Raw genomic sequence first — 14,221 nt, forward strand, 5'->3', positions numbered from 1 at the left:
TGGAGATGGTTGGGTTTGACAACATCCAAGTTGATCTGCTGGGCAAATGGGCCCAGGGTTTAATGTCAGGGCTCAAGTAAGGTTTGAAAGTCATCAGTGTGCCCATCATGAAAGAAGAAAAAATTGCCCAGGCAGCAAGCTCAGGATAAAACCCCAGAGGATCCCAAGGTTTCACAATTAGCAGAAGAGCAAGGATTCACAATGGAGGCAGAAGAAAAGTTCACACGGTAAATTAGGAAATAGAAGGGTCATGGAAGGCAAGCGAGCAGAGAATTTAAAAGTTTTTTTTTTTAATGTTTATTTATTTTTGAGAGAGAGAGAGAGAGAGAGCAGGGGAGGGGCAGAGAGGGAGGGGGACACAGAATTGGAAGCAGGCTCCAGGCTCCGAGCTGTCGGCACAGAGCCCGATGTGGGGCTCGAAACCACAAATAGTGAGATCATGACCTGAGACAAAGTCGGATGCTTAACTGACTGAGCCACCCAGGCACCCCTAAAGACAGAAGAGAATTTAATGACTGAGTGAGTGAGTAGTCAACAAATTTGACAGACAGCACCATCGATATAAAGACTGGATTGAGCATTCATCTAGCAAAGCAACACAAAGAACACAGGGAAGCTGTTAAAGCGGGTGCTGCTAGTACCTGGCCTATGGCCCCTTGCCTTTACCACTATGTGCACACTGGCTGAAATTCCAGATGCCTTTCTCTGCCTGTGGGCTCTTTCCTGCTACAGCAGCTCACTTTGCCATCTGCTTGGCAGGCCAGAAGTGTCAAGGAATTAACACTATCCTCAAAGCAGTATTAGTTGACCAATGACCGAGGGCCTGGTGTATAAATACCCCAGCTCTTTCACCACTTGGCTGGGAAAACTGAGTGCACGTCCTACATTAACAACTAGGGTTCCCTAGCAGGACTAAGCCCTGGGAGCCCACAGTGAGAACTGGTTTGATAACACACTCTCTATCAGCTGCTTCCTTTCTGTCTCACTTCCCTGTTCCTCCAGCATTCCCTCCCTCCCCCTCCCCCAAATGAACTGCTTGCCGGAGCATTGTTGCTTCTGGAGGAACCTGCACAGGAGAAATTTCATTGAGGTGCTATGGGAAGAATCAGGGCACACTCAGTTGAGGAGTAAATGCAATTTAGAGAAGTAAAGGTGACAAATTTACGATAGTTTTTTTTTTTAATTTGCCTGAGAAAAGGAGAGACCAGACAGGGCCAGAGGCGAACTCAGTCATTATGAGATGACTGAGCATGTTTAAAAGCTAAAGCACTTTCTCTTGAGACCATAGAAAAAGGCTGAAGCTGTTGGGGAAATGCAGCAAGACCCCGGAGGAAACACGAGTTGGGAGAGGAAGATCACGCAGATCACACATGAATGGTGGAAGGAGGGGTTGACCTGATCAGGAAAAAATGCTTCCCCCTCTGGGACTGACAGAAAGGATTTAAAGACAGATGCATATCCTGATAAACATGTTGGGGCTGGTGGAGGCAAACTAGTCTGGAGAGAGGCTGGTGCTCATCCATTCATGGTGGCACCAACCCTTAAGGCTACGGGCTTCTCCTAGCTGTGCTCAGCAGCTGTCTGCCACCGTGGAGCCTTACTCTATCAACAATCAGCTGGAGGCTGGAGTAGCGCACATAGGGCATCAACTTGATCTAGGTGAAGGATTTGTGGGATGAGCGTGGCCAGAGGATGGGCAACAATGGCATTAAGGTTGTTAGAGAGAGTGGTTAACCATGCGCTCTAGACTGGGGACATGGAACCAGGCAGGAGCTGTCCAAATGGAAGAGTACCCACAGCTCATGGGACCAGAGGCCTCTCTGGCTAATCCCGGCCTCCGTGAGAGCCTGCTCTGCTCAGGCACCATGCTATGGGGACTGCCACGATGTGTAGAAGCCTGCTTCTGGACAGGAAGGGATCTATGCCTCAGGTAGAGCAAGACTCAAGAGTTCAGTCATCCAAACTCATAAAAGCAATGATACAATCTGAGAGGCAGGCAGACCAGAGCCCGATCTGAGAGTTACCTTTCCCTAACCCCACTGTTACCTGGGAAATGGTAGATGCATTTCTGATTCTGTTTGGCTGATGAGCCCAAAAATAGATTGCCAGGGTGTAAACACTGGGATGTGATTGAGCATAATATATGCCTGGGTGCGATTTTTCCACAATCACGTAAGGAATAAATTCTTTCTAAGACATGAATACAAAGTCAATGCTTTGGTTGTGTAAACTCAGAGAGGGCTCAGAAAAGGGACCAGAAGGGTTAGTTTGGCCAGTCCTGCACAAAGAAAGAGAAAATGGTCTGCGGTTTTCCAGAAGTACAAAATGGCAGAATGTACCTCTTGGCATGAGGAAGGACAAAAAGAGGACAAAGTCATGTCGTAGAAGGGTCTGGAATAAACTTGGGTCTGCACACCTGAAAAGCAGGCAGATGCCCCTTATCTAACAGTCTGAACCTCAGCCCCAATACGTGGTTCTGTCAGTGCACACTCTCAGACCCTCAGAGTAATTGCTCTGGGTCAGCGCTCTTTGGAAGTAAGTCCTAGCTTGTCAAGTATGTAAGTATTTAGAATTGGATTGTTGTTTGGCAGTCCCGATAATTCCAAACAAACTCGAAACTATACTATTATAGATAGATAGATAGATACAGATATAGATAGCATGTAGTCATTCAGTGGGTGTGTTTGTCTTAACCTTTAGAAGCAATGCCCTGTCATGCCTCGGCCAGGACAGTGCGTGATCAATAAAATACCGAACCCTGCTTGCTTCACCTTGAGACTCAAAGCTAAAGCACCCTGTCTCCGAAAGACCAAATTCTGTGGAGAACCTGAGAGCCACTTAGAACCTTTACCCTCTAGCAATACGGTTGTCTTTCTTAGGCTTTGATTTTATCACCTGCTGAAGTGAGACAAGAGAGTGAAAAAGCAAGCTGGGGAAGGAGATGAACCAGGCAGGTGGGACCCCTGAATGTGGGCCGGGATAGAGACAGCCGAGCTCAGCGTGGTTCCTGGATCGAAGAACAACATCACTGAGGGAGGGGCCGCTCCGAAATCCCATCCGGGCGGCGGGACCAGGGGCGAACGTCATTTCCTTTGATTGCCCAGAGCTTGGTGCATTGCTGTGCACATGGTCTTGATGAATAAGCTAGAAAATGCACGTGGGAAGAGATCGGTCCTCCAAGCTCCTGGTGTGCGGGGCCCAATGTGGTACAAGAAATTCTGTGAAAGAATGAGTCAAAGGCACACACAGCACTGCTCGAAGATGTGCACTTGGCCCCAGTCACTCACAGGCCACAGTGGCTTTCAGAGAACCGCAGGTCCTCCGCTCCCAAAGCAGAGCCCTGCGGGGCCAAAAGAGGCTTGGCCGAGGAAACATGTGTCAACCCTAAAGGCAAGGGTGACCTGTGAATCCTAAAATCTTGAGGAATTGAGAGTAGGCTAAATTAAGATGGAGATGCCAGGGTTTCCTCCCATCAGATATGAGAATGTTCAGTCGGGCTGCAAGGAATTCTACCAGTCCTAAGTCTTGAATATTCTCTGGTTCTTGAGATCTACCCAAGGGGGTTACTTAGGATCCGAAAGACCTTTGTCAATATCTTTTTTAAACTTTAAAGGTCAGAATTCAGGAGTGGCACCATTTCAGAAGGGAAGTGTGCTTCAGAAAATCTTTTTTTGAGCCCGTCTTTAAGTACAGCTTAGTAGCTCTGCCTAAGAGTGAATTTTTTTCCCATTAACCTTCCTCCCACCCCTTTGATTTGGGATAGCCAACGAGTGTCAACAGGGGGAATAAACTCGTGGCAAAGCAATGGCTCTAGTGCATCTCCTCAGGGAATCTGAGAAGGAAAAATGAGGATCTCAGGAAGGGCTCAAATGGCGTATCCTCAGTGTCGTGGGACCCTATGAACAGAGGCTGCTGGGTCCCCCATCCCAGGGGAGCGACAATGGCTGAGGAGGCAAGGACAGCCTGATACCCACTGAGAACAGTTAACTGAGGGAAGCAAATCACACCAGCCTCTTGAGTTCCGCTGGGTAGAGACAGATGAACTTGGCATTCACGGTCTTCCTCTCCTATCCATGTCCTGCTTGAACTCCCAGCCACCCAAGCAGCCGTCACACAACTCACTACACATGGTGTGGCTTGAAGCCACCCCCGCAGGTGACAGGCCTCGTACCCAATTGGTTTTCTCTACTTCTCACACTTCCTAACCACTCCCATATATCACAACTTACCTGGCCAGGCCCCCTGGACTCAGGCCCCTTGGGGGGGCCCTCATTAAGGACTCGGTAACCCGGCACACAGCTTCCTATTCCAGAGTTAGACACTGGCGGGCTCTTACCTCCTTCACAAACTAACCTCACCCCATCTTGCACCTTTCTAATGCTCTCACTTTTAGTGCCACGCATGTGGCCCCTTCCACATGTCTTTACTGCACATCACAGACAACGTGGGTCACTTATTTATGGATGACGTAGGTCAGCGCTTCTCAAAGGGTGGTCCGCATACCAGCGGAGTCGCTATGCTGGGGTGGAGGTGTTGCTTGTTGGAAAGGCAGATCTCCAGATCTCATGGGTCACCCAAGGAACTGGATTCTCGGGGGGGGGGGGGGGGGGGGCGTCTTTAATCCGCTCCTCCGTGGATTCTTCTGCATAGTACATCGGTAAACAGCAAGTGACATGCACCCCGAGTAACGGGCTATGCAGAGTAAGGATGAGAATCTCAAACACAATTAGCGCCCGCCATTAACCTACAAAGCAGCTTCATTTCCACATATTAAAAGAACTAAACAATTGGCCTGCCATGCGTGTGGGCAGGGACTATATGGGAAATCTCTGTACCCTCCACTCCATTTTGCTGTGACCCTAAAACTGCTCTAAAAATGAAGTCTATTTAAAAAAAAAAAGCTGACCCTCCTGAGATGAGACAGACAGACACATCTCTGCCTCACCTTCTCTCTGCATAGCTTCCTTTTTATTCTCTACTTACCCTAGCCTAACCTCCTCTGTGAAGCCCAGATGGGTCGAACCCTGTTCCAGGCTCCCATAGCCCCAGCGTACTTACTGATTATGACAATGTTGAGGTACGTACACCCTACACGGTGACCAACTACTCCCTTGTTTCATCCTGGTGAGTCACAACCTGACTTGCTCACTGCCGTATCCCCATCCCCCCACCATGATATATGGAACTCTGTGGAATGCATTGTTTGTTGGATGAGTGCACAAGTGAATGAATGATGTTGTTGCTGAGATTAACAGCAGCTGAAGTGTGTCAGGGGGACGGGTGGACAAACTGGCTGAACCTCTCCTTTTCTACACGTGTGAATCTATCCCTGGAGTCACCCTTCTTGTCTCTGAGGCACAGCGATGGAGGGCCTCATGTACGTGCTCTGTTTCTGGGGTGGCTATTCTGAGTTTATACAGTAATCGGTTGCAGTCCTCTCGGACCAAAGAAGCAACGGCTACTGTCCCCTGAAGGACTACACCCGCAGCTCCATGAGGAAAACAGAAGCCACACTAGGTATTTCAACCATGGGGATTTAATGCAGTGAATTGACAGGGGTTGGGTAAGGCCAACAGAGGGCCATTGAGGTAACCCAGAGGTTAGTAAACACAGGACGCAGCTACTAACCTTAGGGCTGGGGCAACAAAAGGGAAGAGATGGTGTTACCAGAACCTAGAAGCTTTGATGGGGGACCCCCCACGGCTGGTGCCCGGCCCTCTGTGGGGGCTGCTGCGCGGCGGCTGCTTGGACTTCTGAGGGGGGCGCTGCTTGGCTGGTGGTGGTCGGACCTCTGGGCGGGGGCGCGGTTGACGCTCGGACCTCGGAGGGGACCGTGGCTTGGCCGGTGCTCTGACCACCGCGGGGGGTGCCGCTGGCTGTTGCTTGGGCCTCTGAGGGGACGTTGCCCGGCGGCTGGTGCTGAGGGGGCCAAAAGAAGCTGGAGGCTGGAGCCATGGCTCTCCTCTGCTGCTTAAGGGATGCTGACAGGAGCTGGAAACAGGGAGGCAGGCCCTGCCCCCCCCTCCCACCTTCCAATCGCCCTCCGGTACCTTCGGAACCTAACAGGGAGCCGACCGCAGGGCACTGGGGGAAGAGCGGCCCAGACTCGCGGAGCAGAGCAGGACGGGGCGTGGAGCCAGCGCCCAGCCGGATGCTGAGTGGACAGTGCAGCCCACTTACCTGGTCTTCTGGCAGGCACAGCAGATCCAGTCCTCTTCTTTCTTCTGGTAGAAGCAGCCACTTTTACAGATGCTGTACTTCCGATCCACGATCTCCCGTTTGGAGTTGAGGAAGGTGAATGGCGGGCAGCAATGTATGCTGAAGTGCTCCGAAAACTTCTGGTTCTTGGAGAGTCTGGGGCCCTCCTTAACCGTTTTCTGACTCATCTCACTAGAAGTCATTGATGCGAGGAGAGGTGGGGAGACACGAAACAGCACGTCAGGGGGGAGCTTTCTACTCCAGGAGCCTAGGGCCGGCCATTCCCGCGGTCCAAAATTCACATTCAGCCTTGTCCTACACCCTGAATCTGGAAGCTGTTTCTGGCCCGGCTCTACGGAAAGGGATTCAGGGCTTATTAATTTTTTATTGGCCTACTTTTCAATCATGTTTTCCGAAAATGGACACTTTTTAACTTACGTGTCAATGACCCGTTTAGGATAGGAAAAATATTACAAAACCAAACACACTTGTGGAAAAATAATATTCTAGGTTTCAGAAAGACCTCTTCTTTAAAATAATGATAATAATAATAATAATAGGTTGGTACTAAAACCGTGGTCACTGTTCATACAAAAAAAATACTACACGGTCATGAAAAAGAACAGTCGCCATGTTTCCATCTCACGAACACAATGTTGAACCAACAAAAGGCTGAACACAAAGGAATATAAGCTGTATGATTCGATTTACATGAGGCTCAAAAACAGGGAAAGCTTAGTCTATAGTGCTAGAAATCCGAACGTAGCTATGTTTGGAGAAGGTGAGGTCTGGCAAGAAAGGGGCATCAAAGTGCCGGCCGGGGGCAGATGTTCTGGGTCTTGATCTAAGAGGTGATTGCTTGGGTGTGCGTGTATGTACAAATTCAGTGAGCTACACACTTAATTTTTGTGCATCTCACTATTTACTTGGGTTAAAAAGAAAGAGGAGAAGGAGGAAGATGGGGAGGAGGAGGAAATCAAAGAGAAGTTTGAGTCTTGAAAAAAACCTCCCAAACAGGAGTAAAAAATTGAATCACTACAACACCCTTTTGGACAAATGCAGTAATTGTCCCACCTAACACCACAACACTGTAGCACGCAGGGCATGTAAATGACTATTAATCAATTAAGAGTCAACAAATACACACGGTGACACGCATATATTAGACACTGAGAAAGTCCTTGCTCTCAACAAACCCAAGGTCAAGGTAGACACACAGCTGTGCCCTCCGTAATTACAAACAGTGTGATGGTGATCAGTAGACGTATGTACAAAGGTCGAGGGAAGCACACTGAGAAGGGATGAATTGTTTGAAGACAGAACAGATGATCTGGGTTTTAAGGATGAATACATTAAAAACAACTGCGTTACTCTGAGGGGGTATGTTCATTGTTTCAGGACATTCATGTGGAAGGTGGGTGGGTATCCAAAACACAGCAGCTACAGCCGCCATCTTGAGAGTCCCTCACCTCTGGAAGAAGCACAGCCTTGGGAATGGATGTGATGAGTAGGAACTGAGCAAGAAGCCAGGCCAGGGAAGGCTCCCAGGAGGGGTGAAGGAGTGGGCCTACCTTCACACTTCAGGGAGAGGGGCAAGGGAAGAAGGAACAGCAGAGGCAGCCAGAGAGGTGGGAGGAGTAGCAGCCTCTTAGAAGAGAAATTTCCAAATTTGCAGAGGAGATGGGCAACAGTTCTCAAAGAAACCCTTGGTGCCAACAGGCATTTTTAGAACAATGAGAAACTGAAGTTGATTTTTAGGGTCTGATTCATTGTAAAATCCTTAAAAACGTGCCAAATCCTTACCCAAACCCTATACAATGTGGCAAAAAGTTCAGCTCAGGTTTGAAAATAAAGAAACACTGCAAGACTAACCTGTAGGAGTCATTTCTTTTCACTCCTGGCACATGGAGACAATGTTATCTGGCTTTTCACAGTCAACCCAGACACCCTCCCCCAATTCCTCCAGCTTTCTGGAATCCTCTTTTCCCAAAAGGGTCAGGTATTCAACACAAACAGCAGAAAATCTAGCACTTGCCCCAAATTTTTAAGAATGACTGGCATGGGGTAAAAGGGGGACTTAAAATCTCTTGTGACTCTGAGTCCCCGCTCTGACTGAACTCTCAATTCCTACCCACCTGACGTGATGCCTTGGCCCACCCCATGCCTGTCCAGACCCGCACCCAGCCATTTCTTCCCCCAGCACATCAAGGGAAATTTCTTAAATTCTCATTCCATGACTTTTCTCACCCTCTGCCTTCCCCAACCATGTCCAGCAGGGGGCAGCCTCACCTCCTGCTACCCTCCGTGTGTGATTCCCTAAAGGAAAAGAGGTTCTCTTCCGTGAAACCTTGACATTCTTCCAGGACAACCAGCTGAAAATCTACCCCCTCCCCCCCCACCCCCCGCCTTACCTTAGTATAATATTTATAGTCTGTGGAAAGGCTCTGACTACTATTTCTCCTCGTAGTGGAAATGCAGCATTTAGCTAGGGTATGTGATTAATTGCATATGTGCACTGCCTTTCCAACTCTGCCTGCACCATGTTCCAGTTCAGGAATGTTGAACCCCACACGCTAAGCAACAGCTTTACACACGCGAGTCATTCTTTCCCAACACTCCAGGCTTACTAGTATATTAGTTATAACCACAAATAACAGCACAAGAAAGAAGTCACATTTACTGAGCACCCATTGTATGGTGGTTGCTTTCTATACTTTACCTCCTTTTATAACATGGGCATTATCACCAACAACCTAAGATGGGAGAAGCTAAAAATCATGACCAACTTCATAAAGCCAGAAAGAAATAGACAGGGGATATGAATCCATGTCTGTGTGACCTCAACATCCCTGTCCTTTGACGAGGTCCAACACTATCTGTGCCTTGCTGTGCTCAACCCTCCTCTCCCCCAAAAGACTGGACCTTGGGGGGCTGGAAATGGGCCAGATAATGGGATAAGGCTGCATAGATGCAAGGGTCTATGTCTTGGGGTGAGAAGGACTGTAAGTTGGGAAAACAGCTCACCGAAGAAGGAAGGATAGAGACTGGGCTTGGGGACATCACACAATATGGCGGCCTAGACCTCCCTGCCAGAGCAAGAAACACATGATGGGGCACTGGGATGTAAACCCCTAGTGTCCTGAAGACAGTGTGTCCCACGGGTGCTTCCTCTGCCCTTCCCCAATTGGCCCTTAATGGGTTTTAAAATCTATATTTACTGTTGAAAAGTAGAAAACTTGGATGGATAAAAATAACAAAAATCCCATAGTTAACCACTTACAAAATATTTGGACATTTTTTTATTTGGTAATATTTAGAAATAAATATATAGTTAATAAAAAGCAGGACCATACCTTATATACTCTTCAGATTTATATACTTGGAAAATCATCCATTTTAAGTTTTACAGATATGCACATTATTTATAGTATTCTTATGCTTTTTTAAAATTCTTTTTAACGTTTATTTATTTTTGAGACAGAGAGAGACTGAGCATGAACAGGGGAGGGGCAGAGAGAGAGGGAGACACAGAATCAGAAGCAGGCTCCAGGCTCTGAGCCATCAGCCCAGAGCCCGACGCGGGGCTTGAACTCACAGACCGCGAGATCGTGACCTGAACTGAAGTCAGACGCCCAACCGACTGAGCCACCCAGGCGCCCCTATTCTTATGCTTTTTAAATCTGTGATAATTTTTATAGTTACAGCCCCCTTTATAGTTCATATCATTGATTTGCATCTTGTCTCATTTTTCTTAATTCATCTTGCCAGTAGTTTTCCTACTTTATTATTCTTTTCAAAAACAAGCTCTTGGTTTTCTTGCTTGTCTTTGCTCTTTTTAATTTTTTTTCTAGTTCATTAATTTCTGTAGGGATATATTATTTTCTTCCATTTTTTTCTAGGTTTATGTCCTTGGGTCTTTTTTTTCTATATTCTTTTTTTTTTTTTTTAATGTTTATTTTTAAGTAATCCCTACACCCATCATGGGGCTCAAACTCATGACCCTGAGATCAAGAGTCACATGCTCTTCTGACTGAGCCCACCAGTCAATAGAGAATTGACTCTCTATTCTTGAGTCAAACATTTCTCACATAGGCTTTTACGGCTACAACTTTCCCAGTAAGTACAACTTTAGCTGGATACCACGAGTATTACCTTAAGCCATTGTCACTTCATTTTAAATATGACTGAGTTATTTGATTCATCCATTGTTTTTAAAAATCTGTTGCGAAATTTCCAAGTGCGCATTGACTTCTAATTTTAATGCATTCTAGTCAGGGAAAGTGGTCTGTACGATAATGACTCTTTGATAATTGTTGAGATTTGCTTTATTAGTCAGTATTTTTAAATGTCCCACATGTGCTTGAAAGGATGGTCTTTTCCAGAACAATTTGGAATTATCTATGCTTGGGCACAGCAGCCATATTGGATCATGGCTCAGCCCGACAAGGAAGCCACGTTGAGGAACACAAAGCCTGGAGGAGCCTGAGTCTGAGGACCGTGGAGCTGCTGTTCTTGGCCTGACTCTCAGACACTGAATATCTTTTACATGAGAGACAAAGTTGCATCTCCTTTAAACCACTATTATTTCAGTTGCAAGCGTGTACAATTCAAATTAAAATGCTCAGTTTCCTCATCTAAAAGAGGGTGTCTTCGTCCATATAGGCTACCATAACAAGATATTATAAACTGGGTGGTGTACAAACAACAAAAAATTATTTCTCAAAGTTCTGGAGGTTGGGGGGTCCAAGATCAAGTTGCCAGCAGATTCCGTGTCTAGTGAGAAGCCCCCTCCTGGTTCAGAAGTGGCATTTTTCTTGCTGCGTCCTCATGTAGTGGAATGAGAAAGGGAGCTCTCTGGGGTCTCTTGTATGAGGACTCTAACTCCATTCGTTAGGGCTCCAACTCTCATGAAGCTCTTCCCAAAGGTCTACTCCTAACACAATCACATTGGAGATTAGATTTCAACATATGAATGTGGGGGGACACAAACATTCAGTCCGTAACGGAAGGGAAGAACAAATAATAATAATGCTGAAGAGATGCCTGGCCGGCTCAGTCAGTAGAGGCTGTGACTCTTGATCTCAGGGTGGTGAGGTTAAGCCCCACGTTGGGCATGGAGCCTACGTAAAAAGTTTTTTTAAAATAATGCTTAAGGGGCGCCTGGGTGGCGCAGTCGGTTGAGCGTCCGACTTCAGCCAGGTCACGATCTCGCGGTCTGTGAGTTCGAGCCCCGCGTCAGGCTCTGGGCTGATGGCTCGGAGCCTGGAGCCTGTTTCTGATTCTGTGTCTCCCTCTCTCTCTGCCCCTCCCCCGTTCATGCTCTGTCTCTCTCTGTCCCAAAAATAAATAAAAAACGTTGAAAAAAATTTAAAAAAATAAAAAATAAAAAAAAATAAAATAAAATAATGCTTAAATCAGCAGCCCTTTGAAGATAATAGGAAGAGAACCTAGCACTGTACCTAATGCAAATAATTTGCTTAATAAGTTCCATTTCCCTCTCCCGAGAATTCCTTCGAATGGTCTAATTCTACGACTTTGTCAGACACATTCTCTAAGAATCTCAATGTGTATCTCTGATGACATTTAATCCAAACATGAATTACATCTTTACTGACATTAGTGGCTAATGGCAAATCTTTATAAACACTACACGATGTTTTCACAAAAGATATCAGCTACTTGTGGGGCGCCTGGGTGGCTCAGTCGGTTAAGCATTCGACGTTGCAGCTCAGGTCATGATCTCACAGTCCATGAGTTTGAGCCCCGCATCAGGCTACGTGCTGACAGCTCAGAGTCTGGGTCCTGCTTCGGATCCTATGTCTCCCTCTCTCTCAGCCCCTCCCCAACTTGCACTCTGTCTCTCCGCCCCCCCCCCAAAAACATTAAAAAAATAAATTTAAAAAAACATTTAAAAAAAGATATCATCTAATTGCACAGCAAAGATAATATGAACTATCTGGCAGGATGAAGAATTTTAATTCAAAACCGTAAAATATTGTCTCAAGGCTTTCCAGATGTTTCCACATACTCTAAAACTAAAGAGGAGGGAGTGCCTGGGTGGATCAGTTGGTTGAGCGTCCGTCTTTGGCTCAGGTCATGATCTCCCAGTTCATGGCTTTGCACTGGCAGTGCAAAGCCTGCTTGGGATTCTCTGTGTCCCTCTCTCCTTGCCCCTCCCCTGCTTATGCTTTCTCTCTCTATATCTCTCAAAAATGAATAAACATTAAATTTTTTTTAAAGAATAAAAGAGGAGGGAAAGTAAGACAGGTATTTGAAGAAGAAGAAAAAGGAAAAGAAGGAGAGGAACCAAAGAGAGGGGAACAAGAACCCCCCCCGCCCCTGCCACTATTTATTGACTACCTGCTATGTCCCAGATGCTTTATAGCCATCATTTCTAATTTCCAAAGTAATCCTTCTAGCTAGTCCCTACTTAACCCATATTAGAGATGAAGAAATCAAGGCCTGAAGAAGTAAGCTCTCCAAGATCATATAATACTACTAATAATAAAATAGCAAACTCATTTCTGTCCATTTGACTAGTTGACTGCCAATATCCACTCTTCCCTTCAGTAAGAAACCTGAATTTTGTTTGGCGAGTTAATGTAATGTCAAGTTAAGTACATACAACTGTGTGATCACATTGTAGCCAATGAGATATAGACAAAAGTCCATGAAGAACGTGACCTTTCTTTAGTAATAGGCTTTATTCAAGAAGGGACTGCCCCCTGGTGAATGCATTCAGCCCAACTCAGCTGTTCCCCCATTCCCAAGTGGTAAGATTATTTCAAGCCCTTGGACCTTGGTCCATAGGGCTCCTTCCCGCTGCTTCCTACCAACCCAACAATTACACAGCAAAACACCTCCATCATCTTTGCTCAAAAGCAAGTCACTCCTTCAAAACTTTGCAGAGCCTTCCCTTCCCCCAAAAAGAAATGATAGCTTCTCCCTCTTTCCAGCGCCAACTTTGTGTGCTATACATAATTTTAAGAAAGCATCTGGAAATTTTATGTTACGCCTGCTTCACCACCTCTTTAAATTTTCTGTCCTTGGAGGCTTGTTCAATGCCTGATTCAGAACAGGTGTTCAGTTGATACTTGATTAAAATGAGAGAATGAATAAGGACATTTCTCACAAGTGCTGCCTGTCCCCCGATGCTCTTTAGCAGTCCCCTCATCCCCGCAGGGACCTCTGCTCTGGCTCAGGCAAAGAATCTGTTCGATGAGAAGGGCAACACAGGAAGGGACCTTTCCACCTGACCTTGAAAGTTATAAAACTGGGCTCTTTAGAAAGAGCATTTCCAAAGTCTCTGTGAACCTGCTACATCTTTTCTTAATCATGCAAATTAATTAGCAAGCTTTAGTCAACACACACATTTAATTACACATCTTAGAGATGGCACTAGCATCTCTGTATTTAAACATGTGTTTAAACATGGCTTCACTTTTCCCTAAGGGGACTGCAGGTGGCTACTAGGACCTTAAACGTAAGGTGGATTTTCTTGGATGGAGCTAGAGTGCATTATGCTAAGCAAAATAAGTCAATCAGAGAAAGACAAATACTATATGATTTCACTCATATGTGGAATTTAAGAAACAAAACAGATGAACACATAGGAAGGTGAGGCAGGGGGAGAGAAGAGAAGGAAACAAACCACAAGAGACTCTTAACGATAGAGAACAAACAGGGTTGCTGGAGGGAGATGGGTGGGTGATGGGCTAGATGGGTGATGGGTACAAAAGGAGGGCACTTGTGATGAGCACTGAGTGTTGTTTGCAAGTGATGAATCACTGAATTCTACTCCTGAAACCAATATTGCTCTGTATGTTAACTAAAATTTAAATTTAAAACATAGATCCAAAAACTAAAATGGATTTCAGGGGTGCCTGGGTGGCTCAGTCGGTTAAGCATCTGACTTCAGCTCAGGTCATGATCTCACAGTTCGTGAGTTCGAGCCCCGCGTCGGGGTCTGTGCTGATGGCTCGGAACCTGGAGCCCGCTTCACATTCTTTGTCTCCCTCTCTCT

General features: G+C 46.3%; 1 protein-coding gene across 1 annotated transcript in view; it reads right to left on the reverse strand.

The window, feature by feature from the left end:
• Nucleotides 1-14,221, reverse strand: part of LOC122229899 (myelin associated oligodendrocyte basic protein) — a 63,755-nt gene that overhangs the window by 16,929 nt on the left and 32,605 nt on the right. Inside the window, exons 3-4 of the mRNA XM_042955458.1 lie at nt 6,181-6,390; nt 5,629-5,919 (exon numbers count right to left, since the gene is read on the reverse strand). Coding sequence (XP_042811392.1) covers nt 5,664-5,919; nt 6,181-6,386 — 462 coding nt within the window. The 5' untranslated portion in view covers nt 6,387-6,390 and the 3' untranslated portion in view covers nt 5,629-5,663. The remainder of the gene's footprint in view (nt 1-5,628; nt 5,920-6,180; nt 6,391-14,221) is intronic.

Source organism: Panthera leo, chromosome C2, assembly GCF_018350215.1.
Source record: "Panthera leo isolate Ple1 chromosome C2, P.leo_Ple1_pat1.1, whole genome shotgun sequence".
NCBI lineage: Eukaryota > Metazoa > Chordata > Mammalia > Carnivora > Felidae > Panthera > Panthera leo.